Genomic DNA, 24,638 nt, shown 5'->3' on the forward strand with positions numbered 1-24,638 from the left:
ATATTTTCTTGAAATCACCAAAATTGTCAATTCTTCAATAATTGTTATAATGAATGTAAGTATTAATTCTGGATTTGCAGTATACTTTGATATTATTTGATATTTTAATATTTTAATCTTGTCTGTTTTAGAATATTCTATTACAAGAGTTGCAAGGTAAGGTACTACCAGACATATCTATAGGCAAAGAACTGAAGGAGTATGTTGATAACTGTGTAAACTTAATTTGGTATATGTGTATTCAACAACCACCAATGGAAATTGTCTGGGGAAAACGTGGTGATAAATTCAATAAGGAAATGTTCCGCTTTTCAGGAAAGAAAGGAACAAAGTTTAGGCTTACGGTCTGGCCTGCAGTTTTATATCATAAAGAGGGAGCTTTAGCTGCACCAGGATATGCAGTTCCAGAATAAATAAATAACAATGATATAATGGCTGAATTTTTCATATGAATTCAGTAGTAGATACAATTGCTGTGATTATATATGTACTTTTTTAATTATAATTTCAAGGGATAATAAAGTATCTGTATAGTTTTTATTATGTTTAAGACTAGGTTAGATTTTCTCCTCACATAATTTGAAATGCATTGGTAGTTCGATAAAAGCAGGCTAGCTATATATACAGTTGTAGTCATGAGTGTGGAGTTATAGGTTTTCTGCTTTTATGTCCAGTAAAGAACATTAACTGTTACATATACGTTCACCATACAAGTTAAGTTAAAGTTAAAATACTAGTAATGTGTTGCAGTAGGATAACATGCATTCATGTGGAATGCACCCTTTAGGTCCTACACTAAAATACTAAAAAAGTGTGTTTTGTTTAAAGCAGGATTTTTCTTGTCACATCAATATTTTAAAGATCTGTATAAAATTTGAGGTCACTATATCTAAGGATCAGGTCATAGTTATAAAATATCGATTTATGTGAGACAATATTTCAGTCTAAAATCATAACAGAATGAATCATACCTAAAGGTAATCAGAAAAGAACTATATGTAGAGGTTTTTCTAAGGAATTTTCATGAATTTAATATGAATTATTCACTGGGGTAAAGCTGATGACCGTAAATCAATTCACGGTCATCCCAAGATGGCGAATGCAGAATTAGGTCAAAATCTATATTGTCTGTTTAAGTGTTTCTATTCTAAAACAACAACTTATACATCTTTATTGTCAACATATACAGTAAAAAAACAATGTGAACTTGTGATAAAAAGCCAATATAGATACACACAGAAATGTAGAAAAAAAAATGGGCAGTGCCTTTTTCTATCCTAAAAAGTGCCCTGCCCTCCACTGGCACCCTGCCCCTTTCAATTTCTATCTGGAGCACTGTAAAAGATAGCAAACACGTGCAATTGGATTTTCTAGGACTGTTTGATATTATAGGTTAAAACAATATGTTAATAATCATTTTTACCTGTATAAGGATGAGTTTTAGAAGATGAATCAGTCGATCAACCAAATGATTTACCGTTGTTTCACCTCCAATGTTGACATTCTTTTCCTTTTGATAGCTAAACACACCTAGTTCATGCGTAACCCATCTCTAGCTTAGGGATTCAATTGAAGTTCGCATGAATACGGATTTAATGAAGTCGAATTATTCCCTTGCAAGTAAATAATTCATTGACTATATATCTTAGCTTATTTGGATAAAACTGAACCAAATTACCTGCTAAAAACGAATTATAAATTTCACTGTTTCACTTTCATTAATGTTTGATAAAAAAAAATATTTGTTTTTTTCTATAAAAATATCAATAGAACATACCCAACTCCTAAATTAATCTGTCTCGTGAACTTTCACTATACATGTATGAAAAAAATCATAATAGAAAACCAACAGAGTGAGTAAAAATTTTGCAATGACTCAAATGTTGGAAGTTTACCCAGACAGATTATAATTTAGGAGTTATGTTCTATTGGTATTTTCATCCTTGGCAAGTTACATTGTTCTTGAAAACTACATTTCTTGTTAAAACTCCAGTGGGGGCAGTCAGGATTCGATTTCGTCAAAATTATCTCCCCATTGCGCCACCTATCTATATATCTGTAAATAACTTCTGCCAATCAAGGCACACCTCCTGGAACCCGGAGTACGGTATTATATAAATAACACATAGCTGAGAGGGTGATAGAGCAGATTGTTACCCCGAGAAAACATTGTCAACTGTCAGAGGCGAAGCCAAGGCTGACAATGTCTTTTCGAGGGGTAACAATCTGCTCTATCACCCTCTCAGATATGTGTTATTTAATTTATTATACTGAAGGTTCTGTTATTACTGTTGATTAAATTTCAAATTCAAAGTAATAAACTATGACGTCTTGTACATAACAACCATCCGTATTTAATAAAGCGCACACTTGATCAAGCGTCTCCGTGAAGGGTAATAGAGTTTTGCCATAGGATCAAGGACGTATAACTAATCTAATATACGTCCTTGATAGGATAGAGTCGTATTAAATAAAGCGCACACTTGATCAAGCGTCTCCGTGAAGGGTAATAAAGTATTTACCATAGAATAGAGTAAATTAACACCCTCGTATAAGCCAATCAAAATATTGCATTTTTACGTGAAGTATAATAAATTAAAATGTTAAGTATATACACTGAATATCCTCCACCAGTATTTACATTAAATCCATAAGAATTATATACACTGATAAAAGTTAATCTTAAAAATGGTAGCCATTGTAGTGATGATGTGCTGTCAATTTAACTCTTGAAAACCGACAAATTTATCCACATAATATCATTACGATCCTTATATGCCCGTTGTATTTTAAAATACAAATGTATCGACTGGCTATTGAGCATCAATTAGTGTTCTTTTATGCATTTGGCCAACTTGAAACTATGGTCTGATCGGTTGTCAGGAGATTTTCGATAGTTTTAAAATGTTAAAAAAATACTAATTAAATATCAAATCGAATTTACTGATTCATATACATTTCTCGGTAGTAATTTGTGATTTCCGTGTGAACCTTTTATAAATTCATATCATACCAATGTAAGCTTTATATGAAATATATCATAGAAACACTAAAACAGACAAAATAGATTCTGACAGTGAGTCAAGATGCTAGGATAGTGGTATTTGAGCTTGCTCACTAAAGATAAAAAACATAATTCAAACTATAACAGACAACAAACACTATGACCATGGCTTTAAGGGATATAGCTTTGGTTAAAATTATTTACGAATTTTGAATGTCTCTTTGGTATCTAAAGGCTTTTTTTTCCTGTAACAATACATTGAAAATACTAGTAATACCACTGACTGCATGATCAAGAGGACAATAAAAAACTAATAAGTCGAAGAGAAAAAGGACAACCCTGTAGTCAAAAAGGAAATGACGAAACCCCAAACAATTAACTACAATTCAGTATGCAGTAAACTAAAGACTTAGCAACAAGAACATCTCCAAATCCTGTGATGGTTGCATGTATGCTAAAAAAAGGTGAATAAATCGAGCTCCTCTCATTGCACCAAAATTCATATACGTTCTAGACAGTATATGAGTATTTGGATTATACACAAGTCATATTGTCATGACCAATCTATCTCATATTCGTGCCAACCAATTCGTCCCAAGATGCTTGGTCAATTCGTACCAACTTTTTAAGAACAGTTTTAACAATATGAACAATCAAAAACAATCTTATTTCTTTAAATGTTAATGATGTATATGCATGAAATTTATATAAAATGTATATAAATATTAATTAAAAATTTATTTCTATGGTTTATACTCAGGGAATGATATATTGACCATTACAGTATTTATTTAAGTAAAAATTTAATGACAATTTAACATAATTTTTTTTAAGGTTTTTTCGAATAAATTCTAACACGGCTGGTAATCTACACAAGCAGAACAATCGGTTCTGCAATGAAAAGCGTGACAGGATTTTCAGGTTATGCTTGAGTGGAGTCATTGTCATCGCTTCGCAAGGCATGTACATTTCTAAAATCGCAATTTTCTAATTCAGCTGATCAAATATTGCAAATCCGGGAATACTATGCTGTGGTGAATGCTTTCTTGAAGAGACACGTTTATCGTTTACTTTTTTGCATGGAGTTAAAACTCCTGCTACACGCCAGTGAGAAATTGCTAAAAAAAATTGACATTAAACTTTTGAGATGTTTCTATTAACAGACCTGCAAGTTAAAATTTCCTTTTTTTTCTGTCCACGGGACTGAATGTCGAATTGGGCGGCTTATATGCTGGCTGTCAGAAGTTGATAGACGTCTTAATATATCTAAAATCTGTCAATGTTCATTATTTCATGCGTGAGGGGATCGGTTCTGATTGAGGTCATCATGAATGCTTGAGGGGAAGTGCAAACCTATCTTATCGAAAGTTCATGAATATTAAGTTTGTTTAGTTTCTTTTGTTACCTATTCTGACATCGGACTCGGACTTCTTTTAAACTGAGTTTTACTGTGCGTATTGCTGTGTGTTTGTTTTTTTCTACATTGGCTAAAGGTATAGGGGGTTGAGATCTCACAAAACATGTTCAACCTCGCCGTATGTTAAATTTGTGCCTGTTACAAGTCAGGAGCATCTGGCCATTGTTAGTCTTGTGTGATTTTTTAATTTTAATTCATTTATATATTTCTGAGTTTAGTATGACGTCTATTATCACCGAACTAGTACATATTCTTGTTTAGGGGCCGACTGAAGCACGCCTCAGTGTGCGGAATTTTCTCGCTGTGTTGAAGACCCATTGGCCTTCTGCTGTTACCTGCTCTTTGATCGGGTTGTTGTCTCTTTGACACATTAACCATTTCCAATCTCAATTTTATTAAAGTCTTACATGCAGGCGGGAAAAAGCATAGTCAATCATAAATCTTAACCACTTATATTTATGGTCTAGCCATTTCCATTGTCAATTTAAATTTAGTGTGAACTTCACTGAAACTATGCGAGTTACTTGCCTTTCTTTGAAACTTTTATATGTACATGTATCTGTTTGGAGTGATTGTTGTAATTTTTAGGTTTGCACTCCGTCCGTCTGTCTGTCTGTCTGTCCATCCGTCAGTCCGGCAAATAAGTTATGTCCACATTTTTTTTTCATGCTTGAAGATATTGATTTGATATTTGGTATATTGTTTTATCATGACAAGTTACAGATCAAGTTCGAGTTTTGTTCCGGTATGATGATTTTGAGCACATTTATTTTCCTTGGACTTAGAAAATTCACTCAAATTAGCAGTTTTCTGCACTTCTTTTCGTAATGCTTGAGGATATTGATTTGATATTTGGTCTATTGTTTTATTATGACAAGTTACAGGTCAAGTTTGAATTTTGTTCTGGTCTGATGATTTTGTGCAGAGTTATGGTCCTTGGACTTATTGCTCAAATAATCAGTTTCCGCAATTTTTGTCATAATTGAAGGTGTTGATTTGAAAATTGGTATAGGGTCCGTTTAACACTTATCAATTCAAAATTTTAAAAAGTTTTAAAATTTTAGATTTTTGGAAATTTGATCAAAGTTTTAAAATATCAAAATTCCGAATTTTTGAAATTTTTGAAATTTTCACCATATAATTAAAATTTTAAAAATCTAAATATCGTTTTTGATAGTTTAGATATTTGATCTAACTTTAAAAGTACTAAAATTAACGTGCAGTTTTGATTATTTCGCTTTTTGAAAGTTTGATTTTTTAAATTTTGATTAAGATATCAAAAATAGAATACGGGCGAAAAAAGGGATACCTGTAAAGTGCGAAACGAAACGAAACGAAACAAAATGAAAAGAACAGTTACTGTTACTTAAAAGTTAATGTGTAAAATAAAACCAGCGGCAGACAGTTGTAAGCGATGAAAAGTTTGATAACAAAATAAATATTTCTCAAAAGCGGAGAATTCATTTTAAAACAAGAAACACGGCTCTGATTATGACCATTCTTAGTACGTTAGGAATAAAAAACACGAAAAATATCAAAACATTTTTATTTGCAAAATAAATGATTTAAATAAAAATGTCGGGTTTTTTAAAACAAATTAGACATCACATGAGATAACAGTATCCTGATTTATTTAAGGGTTTGCATCTATTGAAGAAAAAATAATGTTATAAAACCTATTTACAGCTGCATCAAACAAGTTGATTTACGTTTAAAAAAATCTCTAACATAAGCTTGGCGTTTCAGATAAATAATTCAGATCTATTTGATTTCCCCAGCGCCCATCATTTAGGAGTAACAGTGAAAACTGACCAACTCGCAGTAGGCTAAATAGTATGGTAGGGTTGAGTATGTATATTTATTTTCTACTGAAAATTAAGCAATAAAATGGCTCAATACAAGCTTGTATTCTCTCAAATTTGATTTCATTTTTGTTTTTTGTTTTGATTACGACTTTTTAGCTCACCGGGGCCCGAAGGGCCCCATGAAAGCTTATGCAATCACTTGGCGTCCGTCGTCGTCCGTCGTCTGTTGTCGTCTGTCGTCATAAACTATTTAAAAAATCTTCTCCTCTGAAACTACTGGGCCAAATACTTTCAAACTTTAACTAAATGTTCCTTAGGGTATCTAGTTTATAAATTGTATCCGAAGTTTTGATCCATCGACAAACATGGCCGCCATGGCTAAAAATAGAACATAGGGGTCAAATGCAGTTTTTTGGCTTATATCTCAAAAACTAAAGCTTTTAAAGCAAATCTGACATGGGGGTAAAATTGTTCAATTGGTCAAGATCTATCAGCTCTGAAATTTTCAGACGAATCGAACAACCCATTGTTGGGTTGCTGCCACCGAATTGGTAGTTTTAACAAAATTTTGCAGTTTTTTTTTATATTATTTTGAATATTATTATAGATATATATAAACTGTAAGCAGCAATAATGTTCAGCAAAGTAAGATCTACAAAAAAAGTTAATATGACCATAATTGTCAATTGACCCCTTAAGGAGTTATTGCCCTTTAAAGACAATTTTACACAATTTGTTCATGAAGTTTGCTAACATTTAAAAAACTTCTTCTCTGAAACTACTGGGCCAATTACCTTCGAACTTTAACTCAATGTTCCTTAGGGTATCTTGTTTATAAATTATATCCGAAGTTTGTATCCATCGACAAACATGGCCGCCATGGCTAAAAATAGAACATAAGGGTCAAATGCAGTTTTTGGCTTATATCTCAAAAACTAAATCTTTTAGAACAAATGTGACATGGGGGTAAAATTGTTTAATTGGTCAAGATCTATCGGCCCTGAAATTATCAGACGAATCGAACAACCCATTGTTGGGTTGCTGCCACTGAATTGGTAGTTTTAACAAAATTTTGCAGTCTTTTGTTATTATTTTGAATATTATTATAGATATATATAAACTGTAAGCAGCAATAATGTTCAGCAAAGTAAGATCTACAAAAAAGTTAATATGACTAAAATTGTCAATTGACCCCTTATGGAGTTATTGCCCTTTAAAGACAATTTTACACAATTTGTTCATCAAGTTTGCTAACATTTAAAAATCTTCTCCTCTGACATACAGGTGAGCGATTCAGGCTCTTGAGAGCCTCTTGTTGCTATCTGCAATCATGTCGGCAGATGAAATCATTGGATGTATATGTTGAATGATCATCTCAGTAAACATTTTATCAACTATTTCGGTTGTTATAAATTGTTGGCCTTCAAATATTCGGCTTTTGAGCGTTCCCGATGAAGGTAGATCCAGGAAAGCGCTTCGGACGCCAGCAATTTTTAACGTTTTGTTTTCATTTTTTATCGATTGCATGACGATCATATATTGCCTTTTATCATTGATTTAAGTTCAAAGTATTGATACGGTAGGAAAACTGAATTTATTGTGTCGCAATGAACGTTGTGCTAGCCACGAATGTAGAAGGTTGTTGATAACTATTTTACACTGCTACCCGCTATACACGCTGAATTTAAGAGTAAGATCAAATATTAGTAGCTTGGAGCCAGGTTACTGTTAAAATGTATCTAACGTAAACATCCAACTGATCGTGCTATTCTTGTAAAAGCTGAATACATTCATACTATATAAACGTAAACCATAAACATTATTTTAAGCCTGTAATAGTTGCCGCTGTACATTAAGCGCCCATCTACCTATTTGTAGGTGTCGGCATTTTGAAATCGTGATATGAAATAAATCTTTAAAAGTTCATATCAACGATAAATGGTAATCTATTTGGGAATCGGAAATATAAATATTGATACTAAGGTGACACTTAATTTGACTTGGATACTTCCACGAGGGGCTTCAATAATGGTACATTATTTAGGTGCAGATCAATGAATTTGAAGAGGTGGGGGCCTAGTCAGGAAACGACCATTTAACTTCAAAGAGAGGGGTATGGTTTTTTCCTAAAAAAATATTCTGATCCCCAATTTGATGAAAAAAAATATTCTGTTCAAGCAGAGGACAAAAAAAATATATTCTGAATCCAGATTTTCCCCATACTTTATAGTGTTAAATTTTGAACAAAATAATTTGATTGATAGCGTTGAAAAACCAAATACAATTTTAATCCGACAAAAAACCATTGAAGTTAAATGGTTTCTCCCTTAGACAACGTTTGGACTGATGCTTGTAAAAAGTATATGCATTTATCATATATGTAGCTCTTTTAGGGGTTTTAAATCCGCCCTGTTTTTAAATAGCGAATAAAAGGAAACGGGATTTTTTTGTATTAAGGGATAATTCCGTAATTGTAATTTGCGCATTTTTAAGTTATCACACGAAAATCAACTTTGAGCAAAGTACAAGTACGCAGCGAAGTCTAGTCAGAATGGGGCGTGTAGAAAGAGTGCCAAGCTCTTTTCACGCTAAGAACCCCTGCAGTAACTCGTTGGTTTGTTGCAAGGCAACATTTCTGTCCCTATCCAATATTCTCTCATTTCCCAGTGGCATCTAAAATGCCGATCTTCATCCTGAACGGACTCTTACAGGACCTACCTATTGTATTTATTGTTAATGTTAACGTCCTGACCATGCATGAAATATGTGCCACTGGCAACCGACAATCAATCATTTAGAATAGGTAGTTTATATACAAATTACAAAGAAACTTGCGTTTCGATTCCCTCGGGCAAAGTAGCCCTTAGATGGATTTTGATATGTTTAACTTTCCTTTTGGCCATACACCTCTTCAATTGTTTCGGTTCTTATATTTACTTGACATTCAAATATTCAGTTTTCAGCGTTCCGTGGTTAAATGCTTTACTTAAAATTCAGCGTTTTACATTGTCCTAGTTTTTCGAGAGCAACATTGGTGTATGGCCAAACTGGATGGCACTCTCTACACGCCCTGGACGTAGCTGCGTTCTTGTACTTTGCTCAAAGTTGATTGTCGTACGATAACATAAAAAATGTGCAAGTATCAAACTATTTGGCCTACTGCGAGTTGGTCAGTTTTCACTGTTACTCCTAAATGATGGGCGCTGGGGAAACCAAATAGATCTGAATTATTTATCTGAAACGCTAAGCTTATATAAGAGATTTTTTTTTTAAGTTAATCAACTTGTTTGATGCCGGTTTGAATAGGTTTAAATAATTTTTTTTTCAATAAATGTAAAACCTAAAAAATTTCAGAATACTGTTTTCTCATTTGATGTCCAATTTGTTTTAAAAAAAAACGACTTCTTCTTAAAATTGTTTATTTTGCAATTAAAAAGGATTTGATATATTTCGTGCTTTTCATTCCGAACTGAGAATGATCATAATTCAGAGCCGTGTTTCTTGTTTTAAAATGAATTCTCCGCTTTTGAGAAATATTTATTTTGTTATCAAATTTTTCACCGCTTACAACTGTCTGCCGCTGGTTTTATTTTATACATTAACTTTTAAGTAACAGTAACTATTCATTTAATTTTGTTTCGTTTCTTTTTGTTTTGTTTCGTTTCGTTCCGCTTTTATTCCGTTTCGCACTTTACAGGTACCCCTCTTTTCGCCCGTTTTCTATTTTTGATATCTTAATCAAAAATTTTAAAAATCAAACTTTCAAAAAGCGAAATAATCAAAACTGTACGTCAAGTTTAGTACTTTTAAAGTTTGATCAAATATCTAAACTATCAAATTTAAAAACGATATTTAGATTTTTAAAATTTAATTATTTGGTGAAAATTAAAAAATTTCAAAAAATCTCAAAAATTTTTGATAATTTAAAACTTTGATCAAAATTCCAAAAATCTTAAATTTGAAAACTTTTAAAAATTTTGAATTGATAAGTGTTACACGAACCGTATAGACCGTTATCATGACAAGTTACAGATCAAGTTAGGATTTTGTTACGGTATGATGATTTTGTGCAGAGTTATGGTCCTTGGACTTACAAAATACACGTATTTTATTAGTTTTCAACACTTTATTTCGTCATGCCTAAAGATATTGACTTGATATTTATAGATTATCTTTGGTTATCTCAACGAGATTGGTTTTCTCACTTGAGCCGGTACGGCGAAAGCGAGAAAAGCAATCGAGTTGAGATGACCAATGATAATCTCAGTCTGTTTATCGCTATTTTACCTATGAAGACCTTATTAATTTCCTTGACAACGGCACGTGTTCCATTAGTTTCTAGCGATAATATCATATCACTCGACTCTGCTGAGAACAGAAATTATCAGTCAGCAAGATCAAAGGAAAAATTCATAAAATAGCGATAATTGTTTTTATCATAGTTTACACTGTGACAAGTTAGAAATCAAGTTCGAATTTTGTTCCAATACAATGAATTTTTAATTGGTAGGGGATTATGTATTGCTATGCAATACTCACAGAATGTTTGTTGTAAGTGAAATTTAAGACGCATTTATTTAGCTTTAATCAATCAAAAACCCCAGTTTGGACAAAGTTCCCTTACCGAAAAATAAGCCCTGTGGCAAACATTTGCCGCAAGTTTGCAGCAAACATTGCCGCAAGCTTGCGGCAAACATTTGCTGCAAACTTGCCGCAACCATTTTACCATGCAAATGAAGGTTGCGGCAAGCTTGCTGCAAACAAAATTATGCAAATTAGATTTGCGGCAAGCTTGCGGCAATTGTTTTCTGCAAGCTTGCGGCAAATGTTTGTTGCAAACTTGCGGCAAACTTGCAGGAACTACACATATATTAATGTCATGTGTGTAGACACATTCAATTAATTTAGCTCTTTCAAATTACACAGCAACATTTTTAAAAGAATTCCTGCCTGTATACAAACAGTCATTGAAAGAATTCTTGCAAACAAAGGGGACAGGGGTCATTCTCAAATGACATCATATACCTGTAATTAAGAAATGAAAAAAGAATAAATCTTAAGTGTGTATCGGGTATAAAGCTAGGTAATAATTGCATTACAAAATTGAACTTAATTTTAATAAACATGGTACAGTACATCAATTACAAAATTCAAACTTATAATACATGTAGCGAAAGATTTTCAAACACACACATATATATATAGTTGCTTACTTAATTATGTATATTGTGACATTAATTATTTTATCAAAACATGCTGTTCTATGAATTATTTGTACTTACAAAATTACATATTGATATAAATCCTTTATCATTGAACCAAAATGCCTCCTTGATCTCTTATATGTGAAATGCATTTTCCAAACACAATCAACATGACCTAGTCACAATTTCAAATTGTTAGCTTCCAGGAAGTGCCAACTAGGCATGCCCAGTCAATATTGTGTAGTTCTTGCAATGTTCTGGCAAACATATAGAATGGTCAAAGTTTTCTGCAATTTGGTGGCAAACATATAAAATGGTCAAAGTTTTCTGCAATCTTGCGGCAAACATTCTTAATTATCCTAACTTTCTGGCAATCTTACGGCAAACATTGATGTTTCTGCAAACTTGCCGCAAGCTTGCAGCAAAAAGCTGCAATGTTTGCCGGAAGTTTGCAGCTAGCGGCAAACATCTGCAAACACAATTTTCTGTGTTCCTGCAAACTTTTTGTTTGCCGCAAGTTTGCGGCAAGTCTGCTGCAAGTTTGCGGTAAACAATTCAGTTTCATAAGGGTTATCATATACAGTCAATACTATAGAGTGGGATATTCATGAACTTTCGATAAGATAGATTTGCACTTCCCCTCAAGCATTCATGATGTCCTCAATCAGAAACGATTCCCCTCACGCATGAAATAATGAGCATTGACAGATTAGATAATTATAAAAGACGTCTATCAACTTCTGACCGCACATAAGCCGCCCAAATCGATATCCAGTCGCGTGGACAGAAAAAAAGAAAGAAATTTGAACTTGCAGGTCTGTTAACATGGTTAATAGAATCATCTCAAAAGTTTAATGTCACTTTTTTTCGGCAATTTCTCGTGGGGTGATTGATTTTACAGGAGTTTAAATCCATGCACAACAGTACACGTGTCTCTTCAAGAAAGCATTCACCACAGCATAGCATTCCCCGATTTGCAATATTTGATCAGTTGAATTAGAAAATTGCGATTTTAGAAATGTACATGCCTTGCGAAGCGGTGACAATGACTCCATTCAAGCATAACCTGAAAATTCTCTTATGCTTTTCGTTTCAGAACCGATTGTTCTGCTTGTGTAGATTACCAGCCGTGTCTTACATTTTGTATTTCCTTCGCAAGAACAAAAATCTCGCTACTTACTGAAATCATTTAGTTTATATTTGACATGTTGTCTAAATCTTTATTTGGTATATCTTTTTTCTTGCCTTCGGTAAACCATATTTTGAGAATGGACTGTTTAGCTCACCTGGCCCGCATGACAAAAAAGAGGGGCGAAAGATACCAGAGGGACATTCAAACTCATAGATCGAAAATTAACTGACAACGCCATGGCTAAAAAAGAAAAAGACAAACAGACAAATAATAGTACACAAGATACAACATGGAAAACTAAAGACTAAGCAACACAAACCCCACAAAAAACTAGGGGGTGATCTCAGTGCTGTGGTAGGATAAGCAGATCCTGCTCGACATGTGGTACCCGTCGTGTTGCTCGTGTTATTACAAACCCGGTAAATAGTCTAATTCGGTAGGTCACATTCGTGAAAAGGGAACGGGATTGTAGTTGATATGGCAAAAGGAACATATCCGATATTATCTGTGAAACGGATATTCCATAACGGTCAACAAACTCGTGATGGCGTCCGTAAAATTTACGAAGGGAGGATTTCAACTTCACCATTTGAAACTCTTGGTTTAATAGCTTTCTTGTGAGCAGCAACCCTCTATCAAGGAAATCGTGATAGGAAATACAAGCCCGGGAATATCTTATCAATTGGGAGATACATACTCCGTATGCAGGCGCTGCTTGAATGTTGCTACATAAAAATGGAAAGTTCACAATTGGAAATCTGAAATAATTTCTTTTGTCGTATATTTAGCCAAGTGAACTTTTCTCATCACATGACGTCTGTCTCCGTCCTTCATCGTCTGTTAATTTCTACAAAAATATTCTCTGAAACTACTGGGAAAAATTTAACAAAACTTTGCCACCATCATCATTAGGGTATCTAGTTTAAAAACTCTGTCTGATGACCCTGCCTGCCAACCAAGATGGCCGACATGGCTTAAATCGACTATAAGGGTAAATACAAGTTTTAACCCAGGCATAGATGACCTTAGCCGTATTTGGCACAACTTTTTGGAATTTTTGGTCCCCAATGCATTTCAACTATATACTTGTTTGGCTTTATAACTATTTTGATCTGAGCGTCACTGATGAGTCTTATGTAGACGAAACGCGCGTCTGGCGTATCAGAATTATAAGCCTGGTACCTTTCATAAATATTTACACCACTGGGTCGACATTGCTGGTGGACGTTTCGTCCCCGAGGTCATCACCAGTCCAGTATAGTCAGCACTTCGGTGTTGACATGAATATCAATTGTATGGTCATTTTTATAAATTAACTGTTTGCAAAATTATGAATTATTCGAAATACTAGGGATTTTCTTATCCCAGGCATAGATTATCCTAGGCATATTTGGTACAACTTTTTGGAATTTTTGGTCCCCAATGCTCTTCAACTTTATACTCATTTGGCTTTCTAAGTATTTGATCTGAGCGTCACTGATGCATCTTATGTAGACGAAACGCGCGTCTAGCGTATCAAAAATATAAGCCTGGTACCTTTGTTAACATTTTGTCTTTTATTTTGAAAACCGTTACTATGTATCAATAGAAAAATCTTACAGAAGCAGACAAATTCAGAGTGTTGAACTCTACCAACTGTCCATATACCTCTAACTGTAGGACGACTTCTTATAGGAGTCATTACCCTTTAATGACACATTTTTGCCTATAATCTTGAAAGCTATAATAGATAGAGAGAAACTTTAAAATGCATAAATAATCAACAAGACAAGCTCTACAATAAGTTTTATAGTCGAGATCGTCACTCCTTATTACAGTTATTAGATATAAGAAGATGTGGTATGGGTGCCAATGAGACAACTCTTCATCCAAGTCAAAATTTATAAAAGTAAACCATTATAGGTCACAGTATGGTCTTCAACACGGAGCCTTGGCTCACACTGAACAGCAAGCTATAAAGGGCCCCAAAAATTACTAGTGTAAAACCATTCAAAAAGGGAAACCAACGGTCTAATCTATATAAAAAACGAGAAACGAGAAACACTTATGAACCACATCAACAAACGACAACTACTAAACATCAGATTCCTAGATTAATTTGCCTTTTAATGACGATTTTTCTACCATGTTTTTGCGTTTTCGCCTAATGTCTTAAAAGTAATAATAGTGTCGTGGGATCCGAGCATACATACTAATAATACATTATAACCATATATGAAACTCACCAGGGTTTATTGAGGTGACACAGCAATTATACACAAAATACAGTTATAATATAAACAATCAATGCAATCAATAATGTCAATATACGATCAATGCATGTGGTTGAAGGTGAAGAGTTAGAATGTCTCATTATGAGTATTACGTCATCGATTCATAATAAGGTACATATAAAACATGGACTGGTTCAGTACTATATATTGGTGTTCAGCACCACAATAGATTTACAGAAACTTAAATAAGCAAAAATGATCAACAAGAAAAGATCTACAATTAAGACAATATGGAGGAAATCGCATTCGTCACAACTCGGCCGATTCCGTACCTTAAGGAGAGTAGCGGATTCACCCGAGGATTGCCGATTGGAGGAAATCGGCCTACGACTCTTTATTGGAGTTATTGCCCTTTAATGACGATTTTCACGATTTGTGTTTGCCTTATATGATAAAAATTATAATAGATACATAGACACTTTAGATCTCAAAAAAGGCCAAGATCTAACATCAAGTCAAATTTTGCCGATATAGTTAGTAGACTGTCACTCTTTATAGGACTATTTGTCCCAAATGAGGATTTGTTTTACCTCTTTTGTGTTTTGACTAAACACTAAAAAAGACATAGAAAAATTAAACAGACTAAATTAGCAATACAAGATCAACAGAACAGAGATTTTAGTCATGAATTCTTTTTCTCGTCTATAATGTTGGAGAGTGTCCTTAAAGTTTGTTGAATATGCACATAGACCAAGGCGAACGACACAGGCTCTTTCAATGTCTTCAGGGCCTTTAGTTTATCCTTTCAGGGGTATTTAGATATTTTCACTTAATAGATGTTCTTTTTTTTTCCTATTCATACGATCTTACAATAGTAGCTTGTGTACGCCAGTCTCTACTACAGATTCGGGATACTCAGTGGCGGATCAATTGGGGGGGGTCCTATCTGGTCCCCCTTTTTTGACAATCAAATGCTTTTGAATGATGACATATGGTTGAACACCCCCCCCCCCCCCCCCCCCCCTTTTATCCTGAGCTGGATTCGCCTTGATGCTCAAGAAATATTTAGGACCCAAAACTATTCCGAAATGGTTTGCCTCAGGATATAAAACCAAATTAATCTAATTGAAATATAGATCATTGATTTCGTTATATGTAGTATAACGTAGTATAACGAAATCAGAGATCTATATTTTAATTAGATTGGATATTAAACCTAATATAGATCTCATTTACATGCATCACGTTTATTGAGTAATCAACAAGCCAACTGTCCTTAAAGTTAATTGTAAAGGTTAATCAAACTCTAACAAATCAAGCGAATTTATATTATAATTTATTTAATAAACAAATATTGATTTTGTTTCTCTATTCTAATTCTTTTTTTTTAAATGTTTTGTTTGTTTGTTTATTTATTTGTTTTCGTTGAAATTACTGCTATTTAGATTATTTATAAATATTAAAGCAAATAAGAAAAGGTAAAACACCAGATGTGATACTGATAAATATTGTCGACCTAAATAGTTAAGAAATGGTCTAAAATTAAACTATGAAGAGCTATTTCCGTTTTTTGTGCATATGCAAACAACTTCCTTGATACAAAATATCAATGGCACAGGCTTCATCATCGAAATGCAATCTTTGTGGACTGATTAATGGAGTATACTTCTGTTACGAATGTAAAACAGCAATATGTAAGCCATGTAAAACAATTCATAGTAACATTCCTGCTTCCAGAAACCATTCCATAACGGATTTAAATCAGGTAGATCGAGCAGCATATACATTTTTGTCGGAATGCAAAACCCATAAACAAGAATTTTCGTTGTATTGTTCTGACTGTGAATGTTTAATTTGCAGCAAATGTGTTACATCTCTTCATAATAACCATAAATTTTGTGATGTTGAAAATGCCGTGAAGGAAGCTCGAAAATCAGCAGGACTTCAAGTTGTCAAATTGAAGGAGACCATGCAATCTTCCTCTACTATTATCAAGGAAATTGAGGAAATACATATACCAGAACTTCAAAAACGTCAAAAACAGACACAAAGCATCACAGCAAATGTTACTTCTATAATGAAAGAGGCCCAACAGATTATCAACAGTAAAGGCAAGATAAAAATAACAGAATACGAAGATGATCAGTCAATTGAAACAGAACGAACGCGTCGGGATTTGGCCAATATGCGACAAAACTATAAGAAACAAGCTGAAGCTTGTTCTATTCTGGACAATTTACTTAGAGAAAAACATGGCATGACATTTTTATCTGCATACCAGATTTTAAAATGCGATATAGAAAATGGTTCCATGACAACCCCGAATATAATGAAACCTTATCAACCATCAGCGTTTCATGAACAAAGGTTCACAGAAGATATCATACAGTCTCTTTGTACACAGTTTAAGATCAGGTATTTGTCTAAAACTAAAAATGTATATTGTATATATAAAGATTCTACTGCTACATCGAGTGTGATACGATATTTATCCACTCGAAACAGTTAAATTTCCAAATTTAAAACGCGAGGCTCGCCGAGCGTTTTAAATGTTTAAAATTTAACTGTCGTGAGTTGATAGCTATCGTATTGCGCGATATTAGGTGGTGGAATGTGTTTCGCTAATGCTTTTTAGACGGTATGCAGACAATCTTTTCGAACGACTTGCTTAATGAATGTGTTTTTAACGTGTCGTCATCAGGCATGGTCGCCTTTTTTCATCACATTACAATAGGAATTTCATAGAAAAGCAAGATAATTTGACGTCATTATCAAATTTTGACCAATGAAGAAAAAAGACCAAACAACCAGACGTTTTAAAATTAAATAAGAAATAACCAACGGGTCACGAAAGGGATAAATTGAGTAAGAAGTAGAGAAATACATTTATCAAACGACACTTTAAGTACTCGCTGGAAAAAATATCTACAAAATGGAAAAACAAAACTATACCTATCTAACGTGTTGTGGGTCGTTGTAGTTTTGACGTAAAACGTAAAACCCTCAACATTATTATCTCGGAATTTTATACCATAATAAATCACAGGCGCTTGGGTATATGATACAGATAATATTTAAAATTTTTTTTGTTGTTGATTAAAATATTAAATTTTCTATATTTATACTACATATCTATCACTACTGCGCATGTATTTTTTTTGCCATGGCGTTGTCAGTTTGTTAATGACTATAAGTTTGGATTTCTCTGTGGTTTCTTCCACATGATAAGTTAGTTAAAGGATTATTTCTAAATTCACAGACTTAGTAAACAACATGATTGTAAAAAGTAGGAAGTGATATCCTGTTTGTAATACCCTAAACTTTTAAATCAACTATTTGTATATATAAAAGTACTGTGTATTTTTTTTAATTGAAGTGTGGTAACAAAATCCCTGACTTAATTATGTACCAGCGATTCATAGATTACGTTCATATAAGCCCACTTGTACTGTGAATATTTGAATTTTTATTAAAATAATACAATTTTCTAAAGTTTTAAATCTTCAATCACGTGCAAGATACAATCACTTTCGAAGGTTTTGGTCATCAACACGCAGAATCGTTACGTGCGGATTTAGTGTCTGGTAATCAGTTCCTGATGTCATCTTTAATAAATTAAACATGTTAGATTTGTTGAAGGTTAAATGATGTAGCTAGCCGGCAAAAAGCAGATGGAACATTTACTGAAAGAGATGATCAAAATGAACCAATACGGCTTGGTCAGAGATTCTCTGAGGTATTTGAGGATACCTGGTCAAATGCTTATGAAGTACTGAAACCTAAAAAAACTGAAAGTAAGAAAGAGGATGAGAAGGAAGAAATGGATGAGAAAACAATTGATATCTTACAAAATGTTGTAAAGGTATGTAGGTGCTATTAATAGCTTTGAATATTGTACACTGCTATTGATTTAAGGTGGTACATAAAACTACAGGGAGATAACTCTGTAAAAATCAGCTGAATGTTTTAATCAAGTTTTATTGTTAAAGAAATATTAAGCTCCTCAATGATCAAAATTAGTGCTTGTCAAATTGCCATTTATCCAAGGGATTTTTTTCCGATACAGTGAGAGGTTTCAATTTTTGTTTTTAATTTTATTTTTCTGTCAAAGGATCAAAGTAAATATTTGGTAAAAATTTTATGAAAATTAAATGAGGAAATTAATTTTAGTCAAGGTGTTTGGAACCACCTTAAAATTACATATAAATTTATTTCAAAATTGTGCTAACTTATAAACCTGAAAAAAACTTTTTTGTGTATACCCCTGAAAATTAGTTTCGGCAGATATATAGGAATTGTATTGTTTACCTTTATTAAGAAAGTTTTAAAGTAGTTTTGGCTTTATAGCCAACATAGTTTTTCTCAGGAAATTCACGTCTGATCACATATTTCTGGCTTGGATTTTTCCTCTGTACACTGGCTCTCGCTTATAAGTTGGTACCCCTCTCTGGAATGTGAATTGTACTCCCAAACTTCCGACTTATAGTTGAGTTCCTACAATACTTGATAAAACAATCATTAAAACTATTAGGAATTTACTTAATTTTTTCTATTATTGTAAGAATTTCATTAAAATTCAATTTCCCAGCATCAAAATGAATGGTTGTCCATCAGCAGTGCAAAGAAGACTCAAGGATATTTAGTACAAGCTATTTCAAGGTACAATATAAAAAAGAAGATGTGGTATGATTGCCATTATATCAAAATGAGGTATGATTGCCACTACATCACAATGTAAAGATAGAATCATTAGTCTTCAGTGGAGAGAAATATTTATTAGATTTAAACCAGTGATTAGTATTTTTTGTTTTGCAGGTGATTTATGAATTCTGTAAGAAGACTGCAGATAGCCAGGTTAATAAACTCATGATGGAAATGCTTCCACCCATATTTGATCCAATGAATACAAAGAAAGAGTGTGTAAGTAGTCATAATTTTTTAAATTTTAGTTCATTTATATGTTTTGGAGTTTCGTGTGACAACCATTTTCAATGAACTAGTACACATTTTTGTTAAGGGGCCAGCTGAAGCCCATTGGTTGCCTCCTGCTGTTTTCTGCAATTTGATTGGGTCGTTGTCTCTTTGACACATTCCCCATTCCCATTCTCAATTTTATAGAATTTTTTATTGAGAGCAATCAACAATGCATTTGATTAATTTAAATTTTCTAGCTACACAATGACCTCAGGTTTGACATTCATTTTCAGAAGTCTAAACTGGAGTTACCATATATCATCACTCAAACCTTAACACTCAAAGAAGAGGGTCTTGATTGGTTCCTTCATTTCTGTATTCTTTAATTTTTAGACAATTTTTCTGTTATATTTTTGTAATTTTTTCTCGATTCTTTATATCATGTATATTTTTTGCCCACTATTCTTAAATTTTTGCAAATATTTCTATTTTCTATAAATTTTTGGCCATTATTCTCTATTCTTTATATTCTAGTGCTCCTATTATTCTCTATTCTTTATATTCTAGAGCCCCTATTATTCTCTATTCTTTATATTTTAGGGCCCTTATTATTCTTTTTTCTTTAAACATCGTATATTTTTGCATTATTTATCTCTATTTATTATTTTGCCCTAACTTTTAATTCTATTCTTTATTTTTTTGGTCCATTTTTCTGTAGATTTAGCCTATGATTCTCTTTTCAGTAAACCCCATCCTGACCCTAATAGAACAATTCTGTCTGTTAAGCAGTTCAGTCTCTTGATATCATGAGATTTATTTCTTTTACATTTATAGTCCCCCAGGAATGCATTGAGGGGGACATAGAAATACTAGGCGTCTGTCAATTCGTCAGTCAGTCTTTCTGTCTTTCAGTCTGGTCTTGTAAGCGCTCTCACATGCACAGTTCTTGCCAGATTTTTATGAACCTTATGTGATGGTTTTTTTAGCAATGTCTTAACGTTGGATGAGTTCGATTATATGGATAATATGGAAAATTGTTCTGTTTAAGCACTCTCATGTGTACAATTCTTGACAGAATTTTATGTAAAGTTTATTTCAGCATCGATCGTCTTTGAAAATCAGTGCTGATCAAATTTTATTTATGAGTTATGCCCCTTGGAAAAAATAATTTTAACAGAATTCACATTGCATTTGCTCTGAAGCATTTATTTCTCTTAAGATATTTATGAATTGTTTAAAAAGAACAAAAACATTTTTTTTTGAGTTATTGCCCTTGTATCATAGATTGATAAATATGTACAACGCAGGGGACATTGGAACTTTTTATAATTTTTTGATTGACATGAAACGCACAAAAGAAATTAAACTTCTCATACAGCATCTGAATGAAAAATGCACGCAATCTAATGTTCAACCACTGATTTTATACATTGCAGAAAGGTGATGATGAAACTGTAGCAAAAACAGAAAAAATGGCAAAAGACTACAGAAAAGCTGTTGCCCCAGCAACCATTCCTATCCTCAAACAGGTAGTTGTATACTGTCTAAAGAAAGTTAAGACATTGGGACATCTAAATTATTTTGTATGAAAAAAATCAGATTAACTGTGAGATCATGTAAATGCCTTGGAATTTTACCATGTACTTTTTAAAGTTTAAAATTCAGAATACTTTTTATACTAATCCTGTTAATTAGAAACTGTCATCTTATATATAAGAATAAGAAAATGTGGTATGATTGCAATGAGACAATTGTCCACAAGAGACCAAATGACATGGAAATAATCAATCATAGGTCACTGTACAGCCTTCAACAATGAGCAGATGATTCATGTACAACATAATGTATGAAAAACAAATACCTGGTATGATATACAGCAACAAACAAAAACCACTGAATTATAGGCTGCTGACTTTGGACAGGCACATAGATTGTGGCAGGGTAAAACATGTTAGGGGATGCCCAAACCTCCACTTAACTAATGAACAAACTGTAAAAATTAGTTTGAAAAAGACACAACTAGTCTGATAGATGTAAAGCAAAAACAAGTAGCAAAAGCACAGAGTGGATGTGTCAGGATACCTATAATATTCCCACAACCAAAAGACACTGAGTACAGATCTGAGAGTACTTGCATGCACAGTTACTGACACCTAATTCAAAGCAAATTGCAACTAGTAAAAAAATCTTGCATCTAGGACTAAAATATCAATCAGTACACACTAACATCCAATGGATTGAGTGTAAAGATGTCATAAACAGTCAGAGAAAAACATGACCTTTTGCAATGCCAAGAGACAGGTATCGACAGATTGACGAGTCATGAATATGTGTATCTTAGTATATTTTTTTTAATTTAAAACATGATATATATTTACATATGTTATATTTAAGTTATTTGATGATATCTATATTAACTTTTGAGTATATGAACAAGGCATGTGTGTTTCTGTATGGACAGTGACTACAAAGAACCCTCTGGAAAATTTAAATGCTAAGCTGGGCAATTAAGAAAACAGCATTTTTTTTTGTTGTTGTTGTTGTATATACTTGACTATCTAATATTTTTATATATAGGAATCTAATACCTATTTTAATGTTTGTATCTCGTTTGTTTTAGAATATTCTAACACAAGAGTTGCAGTGTAAGGTACTACCAGACATATCTATAGGCAAAGAACTCAAAGAATATGTTGATAACTGCGTAAATCTTATTTGGTATATGTGTATTCAACAACCACCGATGGAAATAGTCTGGGGAAAACGTGGTGAAAAATTTAATAAGGAAATGTTCCGTTTCTCAGGAAAGAAAGGAACAAAGTTTAGGCTTACGGTCTGGCCTGCAGTTTTATTTCATAAAGAGGGACCTTTAGCTGCACCAGGATATGCAGTTCCAGAATAAATAAAGAACAATAGTATAGTTGGTGAATTTTTCATATGAATTCAATACTAGACACAATTGCTGTGATTATACATGTATATGTATTTTTTTTATTTCAAGGGATAATAAAACATCTGTATAAATAGTTTTTATAATTTTTTTAACTCTGTTAGATTTTCTCCTCTTATTGTTTGTACTTAATTAAATACAAGATCTTCTCTGAAACTACTGAATCAATTTAAACCAAACTTTGGGTGAATGATCCTTAGAGTGTTTAGTATAAATTGTGTTTTTCCCTCTGTTAATCAACAAACATGTCTGTCATGGCTAAAATTAAAATATATGTGTAAAATGCATTATAAATTGTCTTATCTTCAAAACCATAACATAAAAAACAAGAATATGTCCATAGTACACGGATGCCCCACTCGCACTATCATTTTCTATGTTCAGTGGACCGTGAAATTGGGGTCAATCTCTAATTTGGCATTAAAATTAGAAAGATAATATCATAGGGAACATGTGTACTAAGTTTCAAGTTGATTGGACTTCAACTTTATCAAAAACAATCTTGACCAAAAACTTCAACCTGAAGCGGGACAGACTGACGAACGAAGAAACGAACGCACAGACTGAAAAACATAATGCCCCTAGGTGGATCTACCTACTTCCTATTTTCACTAACATTATGAGATGACTTCTGAAGGAGTTATTGCCCTTAAATGAAGATTTTGTATAATTTTCATGTCTTTGCTTATCATCTCGAAAACTATAATAGATAGATAGAATCTGTAAACAGCCAAATTAATCACCAACACAAGATCTATAAAAAAGTAAATATGACCTAATCTGTGGATAACGTTTCAGGAGTTATTGCCTTTAAATAATGAGTTTTGATATATTTTCGTGTTTTGCCTATTACTTATAAAACTATAGTAGTATATGAGTATTCAGTAACAGAAAATTGATAAGTGATAGATTTGAAAAAAAACAATGATACGGTATATATAAAAATAAGAAGATGTGATATGATTGCCAATGAGACAACACTCCACCAGAGACCAAATGACACAGAATGCTTACATTAAGCTTAATTGATACTTAATTTAAGGAATCTCTGATTCGTAGTTTCAGAGAAAAATGCATTGAAAATTTCATACATGTACTTGACCATTATGTGTAAGAATACGTAAGTATTCGGTAAATAGGAGGTTGATGGAAGTGAAAACGCATCAAAGGATATGGTCAGGCTCACATGATGCTGGATAACAAATTTCAGGAATCTCTATTTGCAATTCCCGATTATCAAAAAATGCTACCAAAAAAGGGACTGAGGAACGGATAATAAAAGAATAAGTAAACGTTATATGATTGCCAGTAAGACAACAATCCACCAAAGACATGATGGGTGAGGATGGAAACTACTACAAGTCACCGTACGTCCTTCAACAATGACCAAAACACAAACCGTATTATAAGCTATCAAGGCCATGGTTGTAATACTAGTAGCAAAGTGTGAAACAATTCAAAAGATAAAGCCAACACCCTTACCTATATAACAAAGCAGTAAACGAATAATAAATATGATAGACAGCAACTAACGACAACCCACTGGACTAAAACTGGCCCCTGGAAAAGAAAATGGCGTGTTTAAAATGTTTGTGTGTGGTCAACCCTCCACCAGCCTAGAACAAGTCTGTAAAACAAACTAAATATCAGTCGGAAAGGACTTGCATAACTTATCAGAAGCTTCGGCAGTTATATAATATATGCTTTAGCATTACACTCTAAGTGAATAAGTGCAGTCACGTTTGAAAAATAAAAACAAACTCGATTTACAACGTATACAAAAAGATGGTATCTTGAGATAATATACATGTAACTGATGGATACATTGTAAGTACAAAACATTATTAAAACAAATCTTGCATTTACTACCGATTGAAATGGCATACACAGGCTTCATTGTCAGAATGAAATCTTAATGGACTTTGAAATGGAGTGAAACGAATGTTAAACAACAATATTTTTGCCCGGTTTGTAAAACAAATATGTTCCTGATATCGCC

General features: G+C 33.1%; 1 protein-coding gene and 1 long non-coding RNA gene across 5 annotated transcripts in view; one reads left to right on the top strand and one right to left on the bottom strand.

Annotated features, from left to right (window-relative positions):
• LOC127716654 (uncharacterized) overlaps nucleotides 1-22,716 on the top strand; it is a 50,684-nt gene extending 27,968 nt beyond the window's left edge. Inside the window, exons 1-5 of one of the 4 annotated variants that reach the window (XM_052222905.1) lie at nucleotides 16,381-17,190; nucleotides 18,415-18,637; nucleotides 19,591-19,695; nucleotides 21,126-21,218; nucleotides 22,310-22,716. In XM_052222905.1, coding sequence (XP_052078865.1) covers nucleotides 16,385-17,190; nucleotides 18,415-18,637; nucleotides 19,591-19,695; nucleotides 21,126-21,218; nucleotides 22,310-22,591 — 1,509 coding nt within the window. In that variant the 5' untranslated portion in view covers nucleotides 16,381-16,384 and the 3' untranslated portion in view covers nucleotides 22,592-22,716. Of the gene's footprint in view, nucleotides 1-131; nucleotides 537-16,380; nucleotides 17,191-18,414; nucleotides 18,638-19,590; nucleotides 19,696-21,125; nucleotides 21,219-22,309 lie in introns of those variants that run through there. The other 3 variants (XM_052222904.1, XM_052222903.1, XM_052222902.1) reach the window with 3 other exon arrangements.
• On the bottom strand, nucleotides 239-22,705 carry LOC127716672 (uncharacterized). Its single transcript, XR_007989066.1, has 2 exons — nucleotides 22,557-22,705; nucleotides 239-378 (listed from the first exon to the last, which is right to left on the bottom strand). It is a non-coding gene; the product is annotated as an uncharacterized LOC127716672 (long non-coding RNA).
• Nucleotides 22,717-24,638: the final 1,922 nt, after the last annotated feature.

This window comes from Mytilus californianus, unplaced genomic scaffold (genome assembly GCF_021869535.1).
Source record: "Mytilus californianus isolate M0D057914Y unplaced genomic scaffold, xbMytCali1.0.p SCAF_9, whole genome shotgun sequence".
Classification (NCBI taxonomy): domain Eukaryota; kingdom Metazoa; phylum Mollusca; class Bivalvia; order Mytilida; family Mytilidae; genus Mytilus; species Mytilus californianus.